The following is a 25,884-nucleotide window of genomic DNA, read 5'->3' on the forward strand; positions in this document are numbered from 1 at the left end:
TAAGTGTACAAGCTCCATTCTGGGAGATACCAGTGAACTGTAGTAAGGCAGAGTGAGGGTGGAGAGATGGCACCCCCAGCCTACCTTCCCCGAGAGCACATCCGTAGCCTCTAGATGTGTGCTGAACCTGAAGCCTGCTCTTAAGTCTTGTCCCTACTAGCAAATAGGCCTTTTTCATGTAAAGGCTGGGGCTGTGTCTCAGTCTGATGTGTAGTGGTACATCCTGGGGGTGGTATCCTGCCAAGAACTGTCTCTCCAATTGTTACAGTCCCATGGGACCCAGAAAAGAAATCCCTCCTGGCCTCCAGAGCCAGGTGATCAAGGAGCATCCCCTGAGTGGAGGCCACAAAAATGGGATCTCCTGTCTTGGAGATTCTGGCTCTCTGGAGCACATCAGAAGGAAAGTGTGAAGATGATGCTTACTGGCTGAGTGAGGCGGTGGGAAGAGTGCAAAGATGACACCATTTGAATAAAGGGAAAGAGGGAAAAGAAAAAAAAGAAAAGAAGAAAAAATATATATATATAGCAAGACAGAGGAAGAGCAGGGAAGAAGGAGCCAGCTGGCTGGAGCACAAAGCTGTCACCTGCAGGAAAGGAAAAAGGGGAAAAAAATGGCACCTTTCAGTTTTATCAAGGCAAAGAGAGAGCAGGAAGATGGCACCCGCCAGCCTCTGTCCCTGGGGAGTATTCCAGCAGGCCCCTGTTCCTCAGATTAATGCTTTAAAATTGGGAAGTGAGTCTCTTTCACCAAAAGTCAGAGTGCTTTTCAAAGGGCTGCTTCTACACTTGGCCCTGGGACAGGTGAGTCTGTGCACAGGCCCTTTAAGAGCTGTTCCTCAGTTCACCACAGCCCTGTGGGTCTCATGGGATGTGCCTTGTTGGTCTTCAAAGTCAGATGTTTTGAGGGTCCATCTCTCAGGTGCCAGCCTTAAAATTTGGAGTGCCCAATGTGGGGTCCATACCCTTCACCTCTCAGGAAGAAGCTCCAGGTTTTGAGTTCCTTCCTAATTGTGTGTCTCCACACCAAGGATGGGGTTTATGGCAAAATTGTGTCTCAGCCTTTCCTACCTGTTTTGATGTGGTTTCCCTCTGGTTTTCCTGATGTGAAGGGGTTGCTCCACCATCTTTTAGTTTTCTTCAGAGGAAATTTTTCCATATGTAGCTGTAGCTTTGGTGTGTTTGTGGGAGGAGGTGGGTTCGGGATCTTCCTATGTTGCCATCTTGAACTGGAACCTATTTAAAATGTTTTAAATTTTGGTTTTCAGTTGTTCAGTTTGTTACTAGTATATGGAAATATGATCAATGTTGTGTATTAATGTTTATGTATTGATTTTATATTCTGAGATCCTGCTAAAGCAAGCTATTATAATTTATTATGAGTCTACTTATACCTTCCTTGGAATTTTCTATGTAGACAGTTATGTCATCTGTAAAGAATGACAGTTATATTTCTTCTTTTCTAATATGTATGCCTCTTTTTTCCTTTTCTTGCTGTACTACACTAACTAGAATCTAAAGTACTAAGTTGAAAACTAAGATAAGAGTGGACCTTCTAACCTTGTTTTGAACTCAGGGAAAAGCATTCATTCTTTCACCATTTCATGTGATGTTAGAAGTAGGTTTTCTGTAGAGGCTCTTTATTCGGTTGCGGTAGTGCCCTTCTATTCCTAGTTTCCTGAGCACTTTTAATATGAAGGGGCGTTGAATCTCGTTCAGTGCCTGTTATGTGTTAACTGGTGTAACAGTACGTGTTTCCTCTTTAGACTCAATCTGGTAGATTACACTGGTGAGTGTTTACCATTGAACAAGGCTTGCATCCCTGGAATAAACGCCACTTGGTCATAGTCTGTTATTCATGTGGATGCTGATGGTAGGTATTCTTGTGGATTCCTTCTAGTAGGGTAAATTCTGGTTCCCCCAACACGTCCGTGTTTAACCCCTCCTATGACAATATGTGCACGTTACCTTGTATGGAAAAATGGACTTTGCAGCTGTGACTAAGTAAAAAATCTTGAGATGAAGAGATTATCCTAAATTTTCTGGGTGGGCTATATATAAACACAAAGAGCTGTGTAGGAGGGACACAGGAAGAGTCAGAGTTGGAGAGACCATGTGATGAGGGAAGCAGAGATTAAAGTGATGCACTTTGAAGATGGAAGAAGGGACTAATTCCAAGGAATGCAGGCAGCCTCTAGAAGACAGAAAGGGAGAGGAAACAGATTCTCCTGTAGGGCTTCAAAAGGAACAAGCCCTGAGACACCTTGCCTAATATCAGACTACTAAGCTGCAAAAACTTTCTTTCACAAAGGGTCAAGGAGGGCTGGGAGCACATATGTGCTGCCCACCTGGACAGAGGGGGACCTGTGAGGCTGACCTACAGATTCTGTGGAGGTGGAGAGACATGAGCCCCTTTCTTCTCCAAGCTCTTTGCAGGGTCCAGCAGAGAGTCATGCCACCTGTGGAAGCCTGCGGCCCCAGTTTTGCATGCTGGTGGTGTAGGGGTCATGTTCAGGGAATCTCTGTTGTCCTAACACCTGCCTGGGTCCTGGGGAAGGAATCAGAAGTCAGAAGCAGGAGAAGAGCCTTTGGCCAGCAGGGAAGGGGGGGTGAGGCCCAGGGCAGGTCCATAAAAGATCAGAGCATCTCAGTGCTTTAGGAGGAAGGGGCTTCAGAGGTGGGCCAGCACAGGCTGTGACAGAGGCTAAGCGGACTGGGAGGGGAGGCACTTCTGGGAGACAGCGGGGGTCTACTCCCTGCCCCTCATTGTTTGCTCATCTCACTCTAACGAGGGGGTCATTTCCCCTGCTCTGATGATTCGAAGCCTCTGCCGACACCCACAGGACGGTGACTGAGGCCTCCACACTCCTCAGCATGGATCCCAGCTCCCACTCAGATCTGGGGCCACAGACACCTCTCCCACCCCCTGCCGCCCCTGTGAGCAAGCTGTTCTTGTGAAACGTGGTCATAGTTTGTTAGGAGGACCTGTTTCCTATGGGGATACAAACCAGTGTTGATACCAGTACACACACACGTCCAGCCATGGGTGCAAAGGGAAGGGACAGTAGCTCTGGGGTGTCTCTGCAGACCCGGAGGCCCCGGACGCCAGTCCCCACGGCCACAGCCACATGGGTCCTCCTCCCTCAGTTGAACGAGATGCTGCTGCACAGACATCCCACAAGTTCCACAAAGGGGCCCGACTGTCCTTTCCCTTATACACACCTTTAACGGGTGCCCCATGAATCTCCCCACACCCATTCCCCTTGTTGCCTCCTCATTGGGATGAAGAGGTAGCTGCCTCCACCACTCTCCACATTGCAATAATCCCAGTGGGACTAGAGGATGCTCCCGCTACGATGAGGCAGACAGTCCCGTCCCCATGGCCAAGACTTTTCGTCTCTGGTCAGGCCACCCACACAGGAAACCCTGGATGAGCGGAGGGTCATCCCAGCGCCGTCGTCTGGCCACATGAGGAAAGCAGAGAGAAGCTCCATAATGACAAGGGCTGTCTCCAGGCTCCATCCTAGAAACTGGTGAGTGTCCAGAGGGCTGAAAGGCACAAGAGCAGCTCTGCCTCCCCAGAAGGTTCAGGGATGCAGAAGACGGTACAGATGCCCCAGAAGGGCCCTAGCCTAGCAGGCGTTAGAGAAGGGGCTGATGAGGGGGTCCCTGGGGAAAGTGAGAGCTGTGCGTTCCCAGGGGCAGCCTGAGGAGTCCTTGTCTATGTGGAGGAAAGGTGTGGCCACCTGTAGACCCAGAGCTCCTGTGACCTCCCTCATCCTTCCTTCCTCTCAGGATCGCTCTCTGTGGAGCAGCTCAACACCAACAAGATGACAGTGGCCTGAGAGCATTTCCCACGAAAACGATCTTTGTTCACAATTTACATACATCACTCCAAAGGTCCTGCTCCCACCCACACCTGGCCACACCCACCTCCCCCACCTCCCTAACCCCCCACAATCCCGCTCCCCCTCCCCACCCTGGTGGTCCTGCCCCGCTCCCTTCCCCCCACATCATCCAGGATCAGCACTGGGAGGAGGAGGAGGAGCCCCTAGGCTCCCCAGGGGGCTGCCCTGGGGCCTCGCCCTGGAGGGCCGGCCCAGCTGAACCCTACTGGCTGCAGTGCTTCTTCCTCCTCTTCCCACGCTTCTTTGTGTCAAACGGGTCACGCTTTCTCTTTCTCAGCTGTGAGGGGCGAGCCAGCCCCAGAGCCAAGGCTGGCCTCCCAGAGACGCCGAGGCCAGCCCCGGGGATGGGCAGCTTCTCAGCAGCGGCTGGGTGTCCACACAGAGCCCGCTTCCTCGACTTGGGAGCGGCTGGTGGAGCTGGGCTGAGGCCTCTTCTCTGAGAGGAGGGGGACTGGGGAACACTCTGGGCCCCCCAACCTCCAGAGGAAGCCAGGGCTGAGACATGCGCAGGACTGAGGGACATCCCGAAAGGCACCAGTATATGCTGAGAGTCTATGATGAAGACGCTTTGGAGCACCTCCTCGTTCTCACTGGACCCTTCCCTGGGCACTCGGGCCTCCCGAAGAGGAGAGGCCTTTCTGAGAACAGACGCATCCCTGGATCTCAGTAGAGGGCCGGTGCGCCTTTGACCCTGGGGAGGGGAGAGCCGTACGGGCCGGAATATAGAGAACTCCTGACGTCCTCCAGAGGGAACAAAGACTTTGGGCCTGCACAGGGCAGTGTCTGTTTGCATGAGCCTATGAAGAGCCTGAGAATCAATCTCTGGTGGGCAGCCTTCATCACTGACCCCTAGATGGGGGTCTTGGTCGTGCCTCTGGGCACCTTGGCCGGCGTCGGACTCAGAAGGACTTGAGGCCATTCCGGGTGCACTGTGACTCAGGGCTGCCCGCACACCGTCGTCCTCTTTCAAGGCCAGGAGTCGCTTCTGCACCAGCTGGTAGGAGGGAGGAGGACAGTGACGGCTCCACACACACGTGTGAGAGGAGGAGCACTGGGCAGTGGGACAATGGCCCTGGTGGGGAGGAGGGGACGGACGACCCCAGGACTCGAATCCAAATACAGACACTGTGGCAGTCCGGCCATTCTCCTGCAACTGATTCCCAGCTTTGTGACCTTCCCTCCCCTCCCGGCTCCCTATCCTCTCCTTCCTTTCACCCTGCACTGCACCCACCCCAGAACGGGCCCTTCCCCATGCCAGGTGTCCCAGGCAGGGGAGGGATGGACAGCGCTATGTGGCCCTCCTGTTCTGGGGACCTACCTCTCCCCTGTTCACTGGGGTCCCTCTGTGCCCTGGTCTTCCTGAATGTCCCTTGTGTCCCCTGTTCTACCGGGGATCCCTCCCTCCTCTGGCTCCCCTGGGTCATCTGGGTTCCCCTGTCCCCTGGATCACCTGGGGTCCCCCTCCCGTGGGGTCCCCTGGCTCCCTGAGTGTCCCTCTCCCTCCCCTGTCTCACTTCTTCGGGGGTGAGCCCTTCCTCCTGCTCCAGCTCCTTCTCTAGGGCCAAGAGATCCAGCTGTGGGTCTGGGGAAAGCAAATCTGCCAGGAATCCAGGGTGAATGACTGCCTCCACCTAGAACAGAAAGAAGAGGCTGTGAGCATCCTCGGCCAGGAGTGGCCTGTGAGACAAGAAGGCCAGGAGGGAAAGTGAAAAGCAGAGACCCACCCCACTCTCCTCCACAAGGCGGGGATGGTCAGCGCGCACACGCACACACACACACACACGCAAACATGCACATACACAGTCACACACAAAAGAGCACATATACAGAGGCACAAACACAGACACAAAGGCATACACACAGATAGACACAAACATATACACACAAACATCTGCGTAAACCTCCCCTAACACCAGGCTCAGGAACAAGGAGCTGAGCTTAAGTCCCAACGGCCTGAGCAGAACCCAGATCTTGGGTGCTGAGAGTTCCATGCCCTGGCATCTTGCAGACCCCAGTCTCCAGGCCTAGCCTACTTTGGTGACAAAGTCCTCCTGGGAACACAGCTTGTCGATATAGCTTAAGAGATCGGGGTCCGAGTAGGTGCCGTCCTCTTCCTGCTGCAGCTCATTTCCGTCCTCTCCCCATTCTGCATCTGAGTCGCCTGTGGCTGAGTGGACGGGCCCCACCAGCGCCTCCATGATGTCCATATACTCCCTCACAGCCTCAGGTGGAATGTCCTCGGGTGCCTTGGGCTCCGGGGGTCGCTGGGACCCGTGTGGCTTCGGGCGGGAGGGCTGGGCCCTGGGGCCGGACATCCTGGGAGCACAGGCTGCGGCAGAGCAGGAGGAAGGGAAGGAAGGTGAGGGGCTCCCGGTCTACCTCCTGACCACCGAGCGCACGCTGGTGAGGGCACTGTTGGGGGACATTGATGTGGGTGTGGGGGGGTCAGGACCACCTGAAGCTTCATGCACAGTTGGAGGGGGGAGGTAAGGGGGCATCTAAGAGAGTCACATATAAGGAAGTGGGGAACCTCCAATTTTCTAGGGGTGTCCCCATCAAGCCCACTTCTTAGGCAGACTTTGTGTGCAGTCCTTTGACAGGGAGGCGTGAGAGAAGTTACAAGATTGACCAAGTCAATACCCCGTAGTAACAAAGGGCATCTGAGACCCCACCCCCCACCCCCCGCCTCGGTGGCTGTTTTGCTTGAAAGACCAATGCCCCTGTCTTGAAGGAAAATGATCCACATGGGAAGAGTGGCCAACCCTGGGCCCCTGTTACCTGTGCGTTCAACTCCAGTGGGAACCTGGGTGGCCGGCTGAAGGCCCACTTTCGGGGCTGGGGGCCCCCGAGGATCCAGCTTCGGTGGGGCTGGAGGAGGCAGGCCCTGCGCGCACTGCATCCACCGCAACTGCTGGATCTGCATCTCCTCCTCTGCCTCAAATTGCATGAACCTGGGGTGTGACGGAGGCACAGGCCATCCTGAGAAAATGGCCTGGGTTCTGGAGCCCAACAAAGGCAGCCAAGAATGAGGGATTGGGAGAGGATGTGCCTTGGGGCTGTCAAGGCCCTGTGAGGTGCTGTCCACAGCAGAGAGCTGCTCCTGGAACTGATACAAGATCTGGGACCCTTCCTGCCTCACCAGCACTGGAGAGCATTCAACAGCATAGAGCCAGGTCGCTGCATTGAACCAGGTCAACGGGACACATGGCTGACCCAGGGGGCACCCTCCCCATGCCCCCCATCCAGAGCCACATGAAGGGCTGACAGCCAGAGGCTGGAACAGGCATGTGTTCCCCACAGGGGTCCTTGCCCAAATCCAGGACCCTGGGTTGGGACTGAGAGTTCTGGAACGTAGACCTGGAGACAGGGCTCAGGAGAGGCTGGACGATGTGGATGCTGAGCTTAGAGGACAGGCCTTCCTTTCCTCTGAGAGGTGCTTGTTTGTTTGGTTTTGTTTCTTAAACCAAGGGGATTACCGTGGAGCAAACACTGGAAGGGCCAGAGACCCTTGGGCTGATGACAGCTGGCTTCCCCAGCCTCATGAGGGATGCCAGGGTACCCACTCAGGCCACTTTTCGTGAGGAGAGGGGGTCCCAAATCTATGTCAGTGGCCGCCAGCCAGCCACCACTAAGGAAGCAGCAGGCTGGCGGGTGGAGCTCTTTCCCCAGCCCAGCCCATATGGCCGGAGTTGGACCCCTACTGGACTCACAGCTTCACCCTGCCCCGTCCTGAGACCTTCATGTGAGGGCAAGGGTAGGTCAAACTCAGGGGAGGGCAGAGCTTGTGGTGGAGGAAGGACAGAAGACCCAAACTCTCAAGGTGAGGGAGGGGTTTCTGGAGGACTGTAGGGCCTCTGGGCTGCGGGCCCCCCGTTCCGAGCAACAGCCCTTCTCCTTTGTCCTCTCTGATGAGCCCTGCCACGGCCAGACCCTGCCCTCACCCACTCGCCTCACCCTCCACGCAGCCCCTGGGCCCAGGACGCTGACTCACTTTTGCGCCATCTCGTAGTAGATCATCCGGTCAGAGTTGCTAATGTGCTGCCATTCCTGCACGGCCCTGCACAGTCCCTCCTCCAGTGTCATGGTGGGCTTCAGGCGGGCCAGGGATCGAAGCGCTGGGCTGTAAGCACTCGGGGTCAGTCTCTGTGCCCAGCCCAGCCCCCACCTGCCTGACCCCACCCACCAATGTGGACCACACATCACTCAACACAGCATGACTGAGCAACAGGAGAGTGAGAGGCAGGTGTCTGGGAGAGCAGAGACAAGCCTTCCCGGCTACGGCTGTCACCGCCTCACACTCACTCGAGGATGACCATCCACTCCCAGGCTAGAGCTGGGACACTGTGCCTTGGGGAGCTCTTTTCCTCTTCAAGGCTGCCTTTTCATAATAAAAATCACCATCATCACTGAGGCGTGGCATGTGCCAGGCAATCTGCTCACACTTCATAGATTAGCCCAAGGAGTCTTCTGCACGGTCCTCTGAAGGTGAAGTGTGATTGTCCCCTTTTTACGAGGGACCGCAGGTTTAGGATGGAAATGCCTGCCAGGCTCACAACTCTAGTGGGAGAGAGCCCATGCCCTTAGGAGAGCTCTCCCATCACCCTGTTCCTAGTGGAATTCTCCACATCAACAAAGTCGAGGCGTGCATGAAGCGCTCTCCTGGGCCCCGCGCTCCTCCCCCTTCTCCGAAGTGACCTCCCCCGGCCACGTACACTCAAGTGCTGTATGAAAGGAGACGTCAGCACAGGAGAGTGTGGCATCCACTCCTTGGCTCCTCAACTTACACCACGACCCTCTCTGACTGCAAGTCTTCAGGCCATATTACCAGGAGAATCATGGAAGAGCAAGCTGGCTAGACTCACAGAGGGGTGGGGTCAGTTGAGATAAGGCACATTTCAGTCATGATGTCATGGACTAGCAGGCTCGCCCGTATGACTGACAGTGTGCCTTTTCGTGGCGTGGACATCGCCTTCACACCTTGCTTCCAGTATCCCTAGAAACCTAACCTGCGAGTCCATCCCCAGTTCCTCTTTATCTAAGAACTCCGATAAGCTCATGACCCCCTGAGCGTTCACTCACATGAGAAAGCAGGAAAGAGCTTCTGCATCAGGACTCTGGGGAAGGTGTCTCCGGGCCAGTGGCTTGAGGCGCTGCCACCGTCGGAAGTTACTGTACACGCTCTGGTGGTTAGAGCAGTCCTCCTGCGAGGCATAGGGCTGGTTGGTGTCCAGGCTGCCCTCCCTGGAAGTGCCACGTGGCCATGGCCCAGAGTTCACTGGGCGAATGTTAGGGGCCATCTGGGCAGCTGGTGGTGGAGCTTGAGGAGGAAAGCCTGGGGTCCAGCCTCCCTTGCCAGCCTGAGTAACTCCAACAGCTGGAGCAGTCACAATGGTCTCCATCGCAGGGGTTGCTAAGAATATGGGTGCAGGACATGCAGCACTCCCGCTGAGGGCCCCTGGAGCGCTCCAGTTGAGGGGGCCCTGAGGAACGATAAAGGTCTGAGCCGGGGGGGCCTGCACTGGCCTCCCTTGTGACCTGACTTGTACAGTGAAGTTGCAAGCCCCAGGGGCACTGGGGCCACAGCCACCATTAGCCACCAAAGGCATCCTGGGGAAAGCTGGCAGCCACAGGCTGCTGCCAGGAGGGAATGCGGGGGTGATGAGAGGTGGCAGGTGCTGCTCCCAGGGTGGCCAGTGCTGGGTGCCAGGAATGGGTGGAGGAAAGGACACTGCCATGAAAGTAGACAAGGAGGCACCGGGGTTCATGGTGACATCCGTTCCCAGCACTGCAGATGCTGTTGAGGCAAAGGAAAGGAGTGAATGGAGGAGGAGAATGGGCAAGTGGGACTGAGGCTTTCTGCGGCATCAGAATGTAAATCTCCACAGATGAGAGACTCTTGGACAAGGGAAACTGCAGCGTGCAAATGTCTTCAAGTGATTTTCATGCCCTGACCTCCAGTTGAGAATTATTCCACTGGTGACCCCACGCCCATCCACCAAGCTCCCTGACCCCTGCCTGCCGAGAAGAAATTGCCTCAGCAAGCACTCACTTGGAGAGCCTCCCTAAGGCACACCCTGGCACCTAAGCCTCACAGGCTGTCTCCCAAGACCTGGAGCTGTGTGGACATCTGCTCTGTGAGAAATGCCCCTCAGCCGGCGTACTAGCAGGTGGGGCCTTCTGCAAGGTAAGTTCTAGGCCCCCAAAGGCCCTTTGTGGACAGGCACTGTGTAAAATATTAGGGCCCCACCTCCTCCTCAGTCCTCCTTTTCCTGATGCTCAGTATAAATCCCCTCTTTCTTTCCTAGCCTCACAAAACAAAACAAAATGCTGGAAAATATCTCTAATGGAATCCTGATACAAACCCATGACACTGGCCCAGAAAGCACCTGCATCTCCGAACAACCCACAGCAGATACGTAACATGGGCCAGGTCCTGCCACCCCTTCCCCAGTGCCCAGAGTCACTGTCATCAGTCAGGAGTTCTGTTCCTAGGGGCTTGGGGTGGTCTGAGAAGTAGGCGCGTGTCCCTTAGATTCTGTCATTTCACAGCCAGTGATGGCTGCAGAGGATTAAACAAGGGCCAGGGAATTGTCATGTTACATTGGTCGTGGGAGTATAGACTGCCTGTGGTCCTTCCCCTTCCAGCTCCCAATAACGGAGAGACAATCTGAGATGCAGGCATAAGCCAGATGCCATGGCGATCAAGTTGTCTGAAACACAGCCCTGTTCAGGAGAACAAGGTACACACCACGGTGCACCTAACTCACCAGAACAGATGTCATAGGACGTTTAATAGTAACACAGAAGATCATCTTCCTGATCCTGGGCTACACTCCTTCCCCCTTTAAAAGAGGAAGCAGGCTTCATAGACATTCCACCCGAACCAACCCCACTCCACATCTGTTCCCTGTCCATGAAGGAGTGACCTGAAATAGGAACAAACTCTTCCTCTCAAGGCAGCCTGAGGGTCCACCATGAGATACTGGACAAGATGAAGTAGGTCTGAAGTACTGCCATTCCACAAAAGGAAGAACAATTCAGAGCAACTCAGGAACCTGAGCCCTCTCTTGGCTGAAGTTACTCGTAATGGTTGCCCATCCCCTGTTGAATCCAAGGCAACAGTTACCTGAACTGACAAGTGAGCTCTGGGCTGGGAGGAGTGGACGAGGTGTGGGCTGCGGCAGTTAGAGTAACCCCCTGCCTAGCTCTCGGAGAGGACACTTCACTGCAGGTGTGGCCACACACAGCTCCATTGAATAGTTTTCTCACCAAGACCATCTCTCCCCACGGCCCCCTGAGATACAGTATGCTCCTGTTCAAACCCCTTTGAAAGATACGGTGAGGCAAGCTTCAGGTGCCTCAGGAACACAATACAGCTCTAGGCTTTCCTCATGACCCTCCCTGTGTCACCACCAGGACATCACACACATCCTTACACACACGTTTCAAAGTGGCTTGTCTCCCTTCTAGAAAGAATCAGACTGTCTGCTGCCATCCTTTCTCCATAGCCAGGGCAATTCCTCTGGATCCACCTCCAACGACCCCTCCTCCCCAGGGCAGTCTCAGGTTTCTTCAGGCTCCCCAGTCTCCCCAGGTGAAATGTCCTTGTGCGTCCAGTGCTCTCTTCTCCCTCTACTTCAGTCCAACTAGGTGCCCACAGTTAAGTGTAACGTGTGAACCTGAAGGATGTGAGGATGGCAGGGTCTCTGAGAACACACCCCCAGCCTATAGGCTTACCTCCTATTGAAGCCATCCTGCAGGCTTGGGCACGGACTACTGCTGCCTGGTAGCCTCAATGAGAAAAGTCAAGACCAGGAGCCAGAGAGCGACCTGCTTCAGCAAACGCTCGGGATCCAAGTCAACGAGGGACACGTTTGAAAGTAAACCGGAAAATGCGGGCTGAACCGTTCTGCGGTGGGGGAGGGGCAGAGGGCACGTGGGTCGGGGTGGCGTGCGCTGGGGGGACATTCCACGAGGGCTCTGGCAGGTAGGCAAGAACCGGAAGTTCCTTCCACCTCCCACAGTGGCAACACAATTGGCGTGTGCCTCTTTAGGCAGTTTATAAACTGTTGTTTTGATTCACGGCACCGAGGTTGAGCATGACAGTCCGTTCCTTTCACGTCTTTATCCATCAACGTAGGTTTTTTTTTTTTTTTTTTTTTTTTTTTTTTTTTTTTTTTTTTTTTTTTTTGCGGTACGCGGGCCTCTTACTGTTGTGGCCTCTCCCGTTGCGGAGCACAGGCTCCGGGCGCGCAGGCTCAGCGGCCATGGCTCACGGTCCCAGCTGCTCCGCGGCATGGGGGATCTTCCCAGACCGGGGCACGAACCCGTGTCCCCTGCATCGGCAGGCGGACTCTCAACCACTGCGCCACCAGGGAAGCCCTGGAGCTTTTATAATGAAGGAAAACTTGTATGATTTGCAACCAATAACTTCATACTAGAGGAATGGTGAGGCAAAATATTGTACCCAGGCACTCGAGAAAGGCAGGCTTCCTTGTTGCTTCCTCCCTTTGTTCAGTCATTCAACCAATTATTTACAAGATTCTCACTCATAATTTTGATACAGTATTTGAAGGACTCTTCTCAAGGCCACTGATACAAAAATTGCACTGTGCAAAAATTAGCCAGTCCCAATACTGCAATCACTTTTGTAATACTTCAAAATCCTACACCCCACAGACAGAGATAATCAAATTAGCCCAAATGTAACTTGGGAAGACCAGTCACAGAAGGGAGTATCTAAAAGTCCTTTGGATCATGATCTCTGACTATTCCTGCACAGAAGGTGGGGGCGGGCATTGACTACTGAGAAAAAACATCTCTCGACATGCATCACAAGCCTCAGAAGACAGTTCATCTTCCACTCAATCACGAAACATTAAAGAAACGAAGAGATACCATGTTTGTGTCTTGTGGAGTTTTCAAGTCTGCACTTGGAGGCGCTTAGTGCTGTTACATGTGAGGGGTCTTCAGAGGCATCCTGTTGAGTGAGAAATGCTCTAATCTTGCATTTGACCAGAAAGCGGATCTGATGATTGAAGTTTCTTTGGGAAGTATTACAAAGTCAGGTCAGTAAGTTGATCCCGCTACTATTTTTGTTGTTGTTGTTTTATTGTCAACTGAAATTCTGCAAGATATTATAAAAAAGGAGGGAGGGAAAATAAAATTGTTCCCATACTACCTGTTGAAATTGGCCCAGATTGTCAACTCTTTCTCAAAATTATTTTTTAAAAAACCCCAAAACCGTACAAAGGAAACACCTGTGAACACGGAGAAAAAATATTCTAGTAGAGTAAATGCGTTGGAAAAACTCTAGGAACGGAGTCAGGAGACAGTATCTTAAGAGTGTTTCCCAGGTCTGAAATTCTTTGCTAGCATTGTTCTTTAACAGAAACTTCAGGTGTGCTAGGAAAAAGGACCTACTGTTTTTTGAAAGGCATTAACAAGAACCAAGGAACGGCAGTCCAAAGGGCATGAAAGTACTTGCCCCAATTTGAGGCTACTGTGCTTACAGCGGAGCTCTCCAGAACTCTTTGTAGCTAAGTGCGTGGGTTTCACGAGTGCAATATAAAACTCACGAGTGCACATTTCCCAAGAGCTGGTTTTAAGAAGAGACCGTCACGAAGGTTCCCAGCGAGGAGCGTCGCCAGAGAAGTTCCGCAGCTTGCCCGACCCTCCATTTCTGTCCTCCCCTGCAGAGACCTCCTAGGCCCGCGCACCCCGCGCCTGCACGCCCGCGCACGCCTGTGCACGCCCACTGGGGCGGGGCTCTCGGGCACGGCGGACCGCCGTCCTCCAACAGCTCCCGGCATCTGCTGGGGCAGTTTGCTCCGGAAGACAGGAGCGCATGCGCGAGCGCGGAGGGTGGGGCCCCAATGGCTGTCCGGCGGGGGAGGGGCCTGTCATGGCGGCCTGTAGAGTCAATTCTAGGAATCCTGAGGTAAGGGGTACGGGGACTTTTCACCCCTCAGGTGTCACCGCTCTGCACTGTTGTTCACCCTGTGGGTTATTTGTGCCCTTGTCCATGTAAGGAGACTCCCCACAATGTGGATTCACGCCCCCATAGAGCTCGATTCCCTTGAGATGTTTACCCCAGGATTATCGGCACCACTGGGGAGCCGGCTGCATGAAGGGTTCAGTGATTGCGGGGCCTACAGTGGGGGCTAAATAGTGTGTGCGAGCTATTAAACAGGTGCCGTTCTAGTCTGCGCGTTGTGAAGAGTACAAAAGCTAGAGGGAAGTTCTTGCGAGTTGAAAACCCTCATCTGGTTCCGAAGGTGTAGCTCAGGTGATTGGAAAATGAGTGAAGATGGAAGGAACACACTCATCGTTTCACTAGTGTCTTCCTTCTTATCATAAAAACATCAGTCAACACTTAGGTTCAAACTGCATTCTTTTGTCGGTGATGCGAGCAACTTTGCTGAATGTGGTAATAAACATGTATTTGTAGTCTGGTGTCAAATCATGATTGATTTGCAAGCATAGATGGGGTCTGTACATACTTAATTGGTTGGTGGGAATCTGATAGGTAGTCAAATGTGTGGGTTGGTTTTGTCCGTGGATATTTGTGTTTGAAGGGAGGTCATGCCTGTGTCTTTGTGAGAGTGTGTAAGAGTGAGTGTTGTATTTGGAGGGTGTTGAGATGTGACGCAGGCATACTCAAGGAGTTGGTGGTTAGGTGTTTGTAATTTGGTGTTTGGGGAATATGTTTACATGTGTTTTTTTCACCCCTGAATTTGGGGATTTGTGTGTGTGTAATGGTGGATTTGGAAGGATTATCTGCATATGCGTAAGGGCCATGTCAGGAAAAGTAGTGGTGTATATTACTTTGGGTGTCCAGTCTGTTAATTTTGTATATTTGGGGAATGTAGGCTGATCATTTGTGTATTCAGGGCATGTTGTATGGTTATGGGGTGTTTGTGGGTGTGCATTTTCAGGAGCTGTGTATGTATATTTGGATGTGTAGAGGGCAAGTCTGTGACTATTTTATGGGGCTGGTGGATGTTGAATGTGTAGGTATGTTGTGTTTGTATGATCCTGTATTCTGCAAGATGGCAGAGTTCATTCTGTGTGAGAGGTTGGGAATATGGGGTTATGTATACGCCAGTAGTGTGGTACTGTATGTGTATTTGGAACAAAGGGCGTATAGGGTGACATTATTGCCTATTTGTAGTGAACTGGGTAATTGTGGTTCTATTTGGGACTTGTGGAGAGTTGTGTGTTAAATGAGTTTGTGTGTGTATTCAAGGGGCATGGCCACTTGGAGGAATATTTGCTGAGGCTGTGCATTTGTAATTTTCAGTAGGAGCCTCTTAGGCTTATGTATTTTGGGAAGTGAGTATATGTGTATGTGATAGAGAGGTGGGGTTCTATGTTTCTACAGGGAAGATGGACAATTGCATTTGTATGTATTAGAAATATGTGATACGGGTATTTGTTAGTACTTGCATATGTGTGAGCTGGCTCCTGATAGCTAGGGATAATTTGATATATGGAAGTTGTTTCATAAATGGTTTGCTGGAGATATTTCCATGTATCTTACTTGTGTATTCTAATCCGTGTGCGTGTCCATCATCAGGTGCATGCATTATCAGAGTTTGTTCATAAGGTATGGAGTTGTTAGGAGTATTCAAAGTGTATTTCTTTGGAGAACGCTAGGGTGTTTATACATGTGTTTGGAAGGAGTAAGAGGTGGTCTGTCTATATATTCAGGGTGAGGGTAGAAACGTATATATATACACACACACACACATATACAGTTTGTATGTTGGAGTAGTGGTGGGGAGCTTGTATTCTGGAGAGGTAGCATAATGTATAGTGTTTGGGAGGAGATCCATATGTTCAGGGGTTAGGAATATTTGCATGTGTGTGTCCATAGGTGTGTGAGAATTGTGTATGTATATTAGTAAGACTGCAGAGGTTGTCGGTGTTTTTCTGTTTTGAGTGTGTCTGAGCATTTGGGGTGTATACTCATGAGTAGTTTGTGGATGTGTGTATTTGTGATTTGTGAGTGTAGCAGGAGGCTTCGAGTCCTCTATGTGTCTATTTCAAAATGTAATGCCTGAAGAATTTAGTGGTGTTGCTTGTATGTGTGTTCTCAGTATTAGTGAGGTGGACTTATATGGACAGTTGACCCTTGAACAACATGGGTTTGAACCACACGGGTCCACTTATAGTGGATTTCTTTTTCAGTAACTACTACAGGACTACTACAGGATCCATGGATGCAGAGCCACTGCATGGAGGGTTGGCGCCCTAACCCCCAAGCTGTTCAAGGGTCAGCTGTATTTGATCAGTATAGATTATTTGTGTCTGTGTGTGTGTTTGAGTTCCTGGGGCTTCTGGGGTATGTATTCTGTGGGACGTGAGAGTTTAGTTTGTGTGTTTGGAAACCAGTAGGCTGTGTGGGTGCTGTGTGTGTGCAGGAGTCCTGCAGTCTATGTATTTTAGGGCCGTGGGATTGCATATGGGTCTTTTGTTGGGTTGCACATGAGACAGTTGTGTACTTGGTGACCCTGTGTGCTTAGGTACTCAGTGTGTACATCTGGATGGCATATTGGTTGCACATGTTTGTTTTCAGGCCCATGTTGTGTGTGTATATATAGTTGTGAGAGTGGAATGTGAATATTCAGGGTGAGTAAGGTTTCATCTGTAAAAATTTAGGTAGTAAGAGGTGGTCTGTTTGTGTATTTATTCAGGGTGAGGGTGTGTGTTCAGGAGATATATATATATATATAAATATATGTACAAACACAAATGTGTATGTGGTGTCCTTTTGGTTATATATCTGTGGTGGGAGTTGAGAGTTCTCCTTGGGGTGTAAGTGGATTCTGTGCACATATTCACAGGAAAAGTTATGGGATGTGCTGGAACTGGTTCATACTGCCTTGGGAGAGTCAATGGTGCATATCTCTTCCCAGCTGTGTGTTTAGTGATGTCAGATGGGTAGCTTGAAATTGGTCCTGCTGGGAATATTTATACCATGTAGATACCATAAGTGAAGTCTTTCCCGCCTTTCTCGGAGAGCTTTTTATCAAGCACTTAGCAGCGTACCACTGATGTGCGTGTTTGGATTGTGTATGTATGAAGCAAGAATATTTGGGCATCGGTGGGTACGTATGGGACCCTCATGTGAATTGTGAGTGGGGCATCTGGGGCTATGGGCCCTTGTATATGTGCATTGACCCTGGTAATTGTGAATCATTGCATTGCTCCTATCAGGTTGGTCTGTTCTTTAGGGCCAGAGAATCCCCACAAATGTTGTTGATTCCCAGTAGAAATCATGCAGATGGATACAGGGGTGTCTGTACCTTAGGCAGGTGGACACTCTTTCAGCATTTGTGTGGTCCTAGCATCTGGGTCCCTAGAAGGGGGCGCCTGGCGGACAGATGGCCATGCAGAGCAGAACCTTCACAGGTGTGTTGTTGGCATGACAGGCAGCAATCAGAAAGTCATGGGGCTTCCTGGATAGGAGGTCAGATGACCAAGGGCTCTCCCAGGAAAACCCCCTGAGAATCAGTTGGACAGCTACAGGCGTTCCTGGCTCTTCTGTGGCACAGCGGACGTGCAAGGACACCCTCCACATGGGGTCCAGAGCCATGTGTCCCTGAGCCCAACTGCCCCAGGGTGGTGGGAACTGTTGCATATCAGGCTGGTCAACTGTATCACTAGGTCTCAACCAACCTGTCTCATGGAAACCTAAGTCCTCACGGATAGGCAGGACCTCTAGGGATCACTGAGCTGACAAGGACAGAGGTAGGGAGGCTTTGTCACTGAGGGAGAGTTGGGGACTGAGACCTGGAGAGCCTGGGGAGTCCCACTCTGAGGAGATGTGGCTCTGATGTTCCCAAACCCTTTAGACATGTTCTCTGTTCTTTTCTGAAGGCTCAAGATGCTTCTAGCAGTGGGAAGCTTATCTCAGTTTCATGTTTCTCTGATAGCATGAACTGACCCTTTTATTCACTCTTCCACATCGAGCTGCAAACCCATCAGAGGGAACCATGTGATCGTTGTAGCCACCAGCTGACCCCACAGCCACCTTGTGCCTGCCTTGGACCCACCCAAGCATTTCTGAGCCTTCTTTATGGTGAGTCCTGTGGCCTTTTCTCCCTCATTGTGACTCCTCCTGCCAATAAAACATGCTGTGAATGTTAACAAAAGGAAAGCTGCACTAGAATTGGAGTCTGGAAGGCCCGTAGAGGGAGCTCTCATGCCGTGCCACTCATCATCAATTACCCCAACAGGAAGAGGTCATTTACTGACCCCAAAGAGGAAGTGCAACCACTTTACTACCCCAGCTGGAGGAGGGAAGACTTCCTTCCTGGCCAGCAACAAGAAATAGAAAATAGAAATAGCTAATAGAAAATTCCGCAGTTTAGCCAATGAGACGCCGTTGTCACCTGAAGTTTTACTTTCCTCCAGTGAACTTTCATTTTTTCCCTTGATGATGACTTTCTTTCCTTGTCCCACCGTCCTTACTATACAAGTCTTCTGGGACTTCCCTGGTGGTCCAGCAGCCAAGACTCCGCGCTTCCAATGCACGGGGCATGGGTTCGATCCCTGGTCGGGGAACTAAGATTTCCACATGCCATGTGGCATGGCCAAAAAAAAAGAAAGCCTTCCATGTTGTGTAACCCGTTGGAGTATCTCCCTTTCTATCAGATGAGATGCTGCCTGATTCATGAATCGTTTAATAAGGCCAATTTATTCAAAATTCAAAGTAAATCTTCCAATTTACTCCGTTAAATTTTGTTTTTTAATACACTGGGGGCATGCAGAGGTGGCCACTAACAGTTTAGTATGTATCTTTCCAGAAATGTTGTGTATAAAAATATGTATGTGCACTTTTCTAAAATCCACTCTTATGATTGCTACTGCTAACAAGATGATTTTATGATTAAATGCTTATCGTTTTAAAAAGAAAAAGGTAAATATATTGGTGGCAGTGATGGGATCTGAAGCAAATTTCTGATAACATTTGGGACAAGGAGGAACAGGTGTGGTGCCCACAACTCCTTTGAGTTCACTGTCTTTCTTGCCATTCCTGAAGGTTGTTGGTAAGCTCCTCTTGGTTTGAGCTCCATTCTCTTTGCGTTTGTGCTCCCAATCTAACTGGCTTTCCTTTACAGGGCAGGTCAGTTTGGCTGGTAGAGGATTCTCCTTGAGGCCAAACCCCTAGCCTTTCAGATGGAAATTCCCAGGACACAGTAACATCTCTTGGTTATTGCCAGTATATTTTTTGAGTGGTAAACCATAGCCCCTAATTTTGTTCCCTGGATTCCACACTGGGCACTGCTGACTGTGTAGTCTGCACTTGCCCATCTGTTTGGAATCAGCCCCCAGTTTCCATGCTTGGAGCTGTTGGTGGTGGCTATAGTTCTCCATTTTGTTTGGAATCAGTTTGCAGTCCCCCTTCCTTGGGATTTGCCGTTTGGATCTTTTTCCTCAGTCCAAGGATCCCTGGGAATCGGTGGTGGTGCATACCAGGCCTTCTTTTGTCCAGGACATAGTAACATCTCTTTGTTACTGCTGATATATTAAGGCGCAGGTTTTTTGTGTGTTCTTTTGGGTTGACAAAGGCTAGCTAAGGAAATGAGATCCTTTATCGCCCAAGAGTTGAGAATGCCAGCTTCTGGCACACCTGCTTATTTTATATTTAAGAACTATGGTCCTGGAGGTTGTAGATATTTAGAAAGATGGAAAAATTATACTAATATTGATCTAGAATTACAGTGGTCATTGTGGGGCATGTTCCAGTTAGACAAGATTGTACATTTAAGGAAACCACTAGAGAGCAAGGGTTCACAGATTGCACAGGGAGAATGAGATGCCTGCTTTACTTGGTATGTAAAAGTTTACAGACGGTTTCAAGATTCCAAAATAGCTTCGTTTAGAGACTTAGAACAAAAAGCTAATGAAAAATTAAAGGGACAAAAGGTACCTGAGACAAAAGACCGTAGGACGGATGTGACTGCAGACGCACCTCCTACTGTCCCCCCCTTTCCGTTGTCACCCGAGGACTCTTGTGTTACTCATTTCCTGTCTGAAATACTTCTCTATTCCAAAAAGAATATTTAACAATTGCCATTTAAAGTAAAACTACCTGAGGTTGCAGGTGAGCCCCCTCAGGTGTCCTTTACCCCTTGGTCAAAGACTGAACTGAGAGCTGTAGTCAAAGAATTCTCTAAACCTTGGAGGAACCCCCAACATTTTTTAAAGAACTTAGAGTCACTGTCAGGGCGTATGTCCCCAATCTGCTAGATCTTTATCCACTTGTACACATGTTGGTAGGACTGGGGGAAGCCCCAGAATGGATGTGGGAAGCAAAATGACATAATCCCTAGGATGATATTCAAGATCCTCAACCTAAAAAGGCTTGCAGAATAACAACTAACCTTTTATAAGCTATTCCTAAAATCTTCCCTGCTCACACTTGGTCTATTATTAATTGGCCTAATGATTGCTCTATTATTCACTCATACAAACAAAAGAGGGGTGAATCTGTGGAAGACTTTAGAGCCAGTTTGGAAGCTCTCTTTTTACAGCAGTTGGTGTTCCAAGGAATAAAAAGGCCACTCAGCCTGCTTTAACTGCCCTCTTTGTAAGTGGATTATCTTCTGAGATGAGTGGATTGATAAAAGGGCAGAAAAGAGGGTGGGAGGCTATAGGCCTGACTGAACTCGTGACTATAGCTGAGCATTTTGAAAGGACCTTGGAGCAAGACCACAAACAGAAATCCACCAAGCTCATAGCCTTACAGTTACAACAGCTCTAAGGCAAGGGACACAAAATGACACCTGGGCCTCCCCCATTACAACCTCCTAGGGGTCCATGATCAATTTGATGACCCAAAGTTGATGTTTCATTTGTAATCAGTGAGAACACTGGAAAAAGAGGTGTCCTCAAAGGTCCTATGCAAACTCTTCACAAATGCTCTGATATCTGTCTCAAAGGGAGGGCCCCCCGTGACCCTCTCCCTTAGTTGGCAGAACTCCAGAGGTTCTCTGGTAAACTATTAGCAGCAATGACCTTAAACAGCCCAGAGGAAAATATAATGAAAAACGGCCAAATTTTAGTTGATACTGGAGCTATGCTTTCTACTTGAAACCCCACTCTCATATTTTACTTTGAAATCTACATTAAACTCTAACCCTAACTGTAAACATAATTACCTAACCCTTTAACACCCTACCCCTAGCCCTAACCAGAGCTGTGCTTTCTACTCTAAATCCCACCCTCAAAGAACAACAGGTCCCTCTGAGTAAAGAGGATGTTTCCATAGTGGGAGTACCTAATACAGTTCAGAGAGAATTTTTATCTCAACCAAGATTCCTTTCTGCTATGCAGTATAGCCCCAGTTCATCTATTCAGTAGAGATCTCTTTTCTAACTTCAAAGGGCCAGTACATTTTGCCTCCAGTGGAGATCTCACCTTAAAATTTCCTGATCAACGTGAACCTGATCAGTTATGTTCCTTACAATCTGTCCTGGACCTAAAAGCGGAAGTTCAACAAAAGTTCCCTAATTGGATGGAGATGCCTGCAAATTTGGGGGCTACTTCTGACAGTGTTAACATCAGAAGAATAAAAAAATGCAAACCTATAAAGATTCAGATAGATGTAGCTAAACCTCTCCCTAGGTTTCCTCAAGAGCTATTAAAGCCTGCGGTCATACAAGGTCCCATAGCTATTGTAGAAGACCTAATTGCCCAGGAGGTAATCATTCGTGTACTCGTCCCTGCAGCATGCCAATCTTGCCTGGTTGGAAACCTGGCAGGATGGCGATTTGTCCAGGACTTGGGAGCTGTTAATAAAAATAGTTTTTCCCTGTTTTCCTGTTGTTCCAAACCTAGCCACCCTTGTGTCACAAGCTTGAACTGAGTTGAAATGGTTTACAGTTGGAGACCTTTGTTCACCTTTCTTCAGCATCCCGGAGACCCAACAGCCAATATCTACATGGCTTTACTTGGAACAATCAACAATATACCTGCACTTCTATGCCTCAAGGGTTCACTGGGACTCCTTCTTTTTTCCTCCCAAGTACTTCACCAAGATTTAAGTACCCTCTAGTTCCCTGAGAAATCAGCCTTTTTACCATATGGAGATAACCTCCTGCGGTACTCAGCTACTGTAAAGATTCCATAAGGCATTCATAAAAGATTCCATTTATTTGCTGCAACAGTTAGCTGAGAAAGAACAAAGGAAAAGTTATAATTATCCGTAGACGCTGTTCATTACCTAGGACGTAATCTAAGCACTGAAGGAATTCAGCTATCTCCAGAGAGAATTAGGCTGATACAGGAACTTCCTAGACTCACAACTAAGTGCTAGCATTGTGGATTTCTAGGTTTAGCTGGTTATTGCAAGCTCTAGGTTCCAAATTTTTCTGTTACCTCTTCCACTCTGTGAACTTATTAAAGATTTAGTTCCTGAATCCTTTGCTTGGGAAGATAAACACAAGCAGGTTTTTATAAGGCTAAAACAAGCACTGCAAGAACTGCCTGCCTTAGGGTTACCCAAATGATCAGGTTCAGGTTTATACGGAAACTTTTTTTTTTTTTTTTTTTTTTGCGGTACGCGGGCCTCTCACTGTTGTGGCCTCTCCCGTTGCGGAGCACAGGCTCCGGACACGCAGGCTCAGCGGCCACGGCTCACGGGCCCAGCCGCTCTGCGGCATGTGGGATCTTCCCGGATCGGGGCATGAACCCGTGTCCCCTGCATCGGCAGGCAGACTCTCAACCACTGCGCCACCAGGGAAGCCCCAGGTCTGTGTCTTTATTCCTGTCTTACCTCTAGGTTCTTCATCACATTTTTTTTCTTAAATTCTATATATATGTGTTAGCATACGGTATTTGTCTTTCTCTTTCTGACTTACTTCACTCTGTATGACAGACTCTAGGTCCATCCACCTCACTACAAATAACTCAATTTCATTTCTTTTTATGGCTGAGTAATATTCCATTGTATATATGTGCCACATCTTCTTTTTCCATTCATCTGATGATAGACACTTAGCTTGTTTCCATCTCCGGGCTATTGTAAATAGAGCTGCAGTGAACATTTTGGTACATCACTCTTTTTGAATTATGGTTTTCTCAGGGTATATACCCAGTAATGGGATTGCTGGGTCATATGGTAGTTCTATTTGTAGTTTTTTAAGGAACCTCCATATTGTTCTCCATAGTGGCTGTACCAATTCACATTCCCACCAGCAGTGCAAGAGTGTTCCCTTTTCTCCACACCCTCTCCAGCATTTATTGTTTCTAGATTTCTTAATGATGGCCATTCTGACTGGTGTGAGATGATATCTCATTGTAGTTTTGAGTTGCATTTCTCTAATGATTAATGATGTTGAGCATTCTTTCATGTGTTTGTTGGCAGTCTGTATATCTTCTGTGGAGAAATGTCTATTTAGGTCTTCTGCCCATTTTTGGATTGGGTTGTTTGTTTTTTTGTTATTGAGCTGCATGAGCTGCTTATAAATTTTGGAGATTAATCCTTTGTCCGTTGCTTCATTTGCAAATATTTTCTCCCATTCTGTGGGTTGTCTTTTGGTCTTGTTTATGGTTTCCTTCGCTGTGCAAAAGCTTTGAAGTTTCATTAGGTCCCATTTGTTTATTTTTGTTTTGATTTCCATTTCTCTAGGAGGTGGGTCAAAAAGGATCTTGCTGTGATTTATGTCATGGAGTGTTCTGCCTATGTTTTCCTCTAAGAGTTTGATAGTTTCTGGCCTTACATTTAGATCTTTAATCCATTTTGAGCTTACTATTATGTATGGTGTTAGGGAGGGATCGAATCTCATACTTTTACATGTCCCTGTCCAGTTTTCCCAGCACCACTTATTGAAGAGGCTGTCCTTTCTCCACTGTACATTCCTGCCTCCTTTATCAAAGATAAGGTGACCATATGTGTGTGGGTTTATCTCTGGGCTTTCTATCCTGTTCCATTGATCTATCTTTCTGTTTTTCTGCCAGTACCATACTGTCTTGATTACTGTAGCTTTGTAGTATAGTCTGAAGTCAGGGAGCCTGATTCCTCCAGCTCCGTTTTACGTTCTCAAGATTGCCTTGGCTATTCGGGGTCTTTTGTGTTTCCATACAAATTGTGATATTTGTTGCTCTAGTTCTGTGAAAAATGCCAGTGGTAGTTTGATAGGGATTGCACTGAATCTGTAGATTGCTTTGGGTAGTAGAGTCATTTTCACAATGTTGATTCTTGCCATCCAAGAACATGGTATATCTCTCCATCTATTTGTATCATCTTTAATTTCTTTCATCAGTGTCTTATAATTTTCTGCATACAGGTCTTTTGTCTCCTTAGGTAGGTTTATTCCTAGAAATTTTATTCTTTTTGTTGCAGTGGTAAATGGGAGTGTTTTCTTGATTTCACTTTCAGATTTTTCATCATTACTGTATAGGAATGCCAGAGATTTCTGTGCATTAATTTTGTATCCTGCTACTTTACCAAATTCATTGATTAGCTCTAGTAGTTTTCTGGTAGCATCTTTAGGATTCTCTATGTATAGTATCATGACATCTGCAAACAGTAACAGCTTTACTTCTTCTTTTCCGATTTGGATTCCTTTTATTTCCTTTTCTTCTCTGATTACTGTGGCTAAAACTTTCAAAACTATGTTGAATTAGATTGGTGAGAGTGGGCAACCTTGTTTTGTTCCTGATCTTATTGGAAATGCTTTCAGTTTTTCACCATTGAGGACGATGTTGGCTGTGGGTTTGTCATATATGGCCTTTATTATGTTAAGGAAAGTTCCCTCTATGCCTACTTTCTGCAGGGTTTTTATCATAAATGGTTGTTGAATTTTGTTAAAAGCTTTCTCTGCATCTATTGAGATGATCATATGGTTTTTCTCCTTCCATTTGTTAATATGGTATATCACGTTGATTGATTTGCGTATATTGAAGAATGCTTGCATTCCTGGAATAAACCCCACTTGATCATGGTGTATGATCCTTTTAATGTGCTGTTGGATTCTGTTTGCTAGTATTTTGTTGAGGATTTTTGCATCTATGTTCATCAGTGTTATTGGCCTGTAGTTTTCTTTCTTTGTGACATCCTTGTCTGGTTTTGGTGTCAGGGTGATGGTGGCCTTGTAGAATGAGTTTGGGAGTGTTCCTCCTTCTGCTATATTTTGGAAGAGTTTGAGAAGGATAGGTGTTAGCTCTTCTCTAAATGTTTGATAGAATTCACCTGTGAAGCCATCTGGTCCTGGGTTTTTGTTTGTTGGAAGATTTTTAATCACAGTTTCAATTTCAGTGCTTGTGATTGGTCTGTTCATATATTCTATTTCTTCCTGATTCAGTCTTGGCAGGTTGTGCATTTCTAAGAATTTGTCCATTTCTTCCAGGTTGTCCATTTTATTGGCATAGAGTTGCTTGTAGTAATCTCTCCTGATCTTTTGTATTTCTGCAGTGTCAGTGGTTACTTTTCCTTTTTCATTTCTAATTCTATTGATTTGAGTCTTCTCCCTTTTTTTCTTGATGGGTCTGGCTAATGGTTTATCAATTTTGTTTATCTTCTCAAAGAACCAGCTTTTCGTTTTATTGATCTTTGCTATCGTTTCCTTCATTTCTTTTTCATTTATTTCTGATCTGATTTTTATGATTTCTTTCCTTCTGCTAACTTTGGGTTTTTTTTTGTTGTTGTTCTTCTTCTTTCTCTAATTGCTTTAGGTGCAAGTTTAGGTTGTTTATTCGACATGTTTCCTGTTTCTTAAGGTAGGATTGTATTGCTATAAACTTCCCTCTTAGAACTGCTTTTGCTGCCTCTCCTAGGTTTTGGGTTGTGGTGTCTCCATTGTCATTTGTTTCTAGGTATTTTTTGATTTCCTCTTTGATTTCTTCAATGATCACTTCATTATTAAGTAGTGTATTGTTTAGCCTCCATGTGTTTGTATTTTTTACAGATCTTTTCCTGTAATTGATATCTAGTCTCATAGCGTTGTGGTCAGAAAAGATACTTGAT

The 25,884-nt window shown here is 48.5% G+C and overlaps 1 protein-coding gene and 1 pseudogene across 2 annotated transcripts in view; both read left to right on the top strand.

Annotated features, from left to right (window-relative positions):
* LOC308620767 (centrosomal protein of 78 kDa-like) overlaps positions 1–25,884 on the top strand; it is a 418,103-nt pseudogene that overhangs the window by 80,190 nt on the left and 312,029 nt on the right. The gene's annotated exons all lie outside the window — the stretch shown is intronic.
* LOC308620072 (forkhead-associated domain-containing protein 1-like) overlaps positions 17,795–25,884 on the top strand; it is a gene marked incomplete at its 3' end in the record, with an annotated part of 254,740 nt that continues 246,650 nt past the window's right edge. Inside the window, exon 1 of the mRNA XM_081239409.1 lies at positions 17,795–17,991. Coding sequence (XP_081095535.1) covers positions 17,989–17,991 — 3 coding nt within the window. The 5' untranslated portion in view covers positions 17,795–17,988. The remainder of the gene's footprint in view (positions 17,992–25,884) is intronic.

Source organism: Mesoplodon bidens (genome assembly GCF_964165515.1).
Source record: "Mesoplodon bidens genome assembly, chromosome: 7".
Taxonomy (NCBI): Eukaryota; Metazoa; Chordata; class Mammalia; order Artiodactyla; family Ziphiidae; genus Mesoplodon; species Mesoplodon bidens.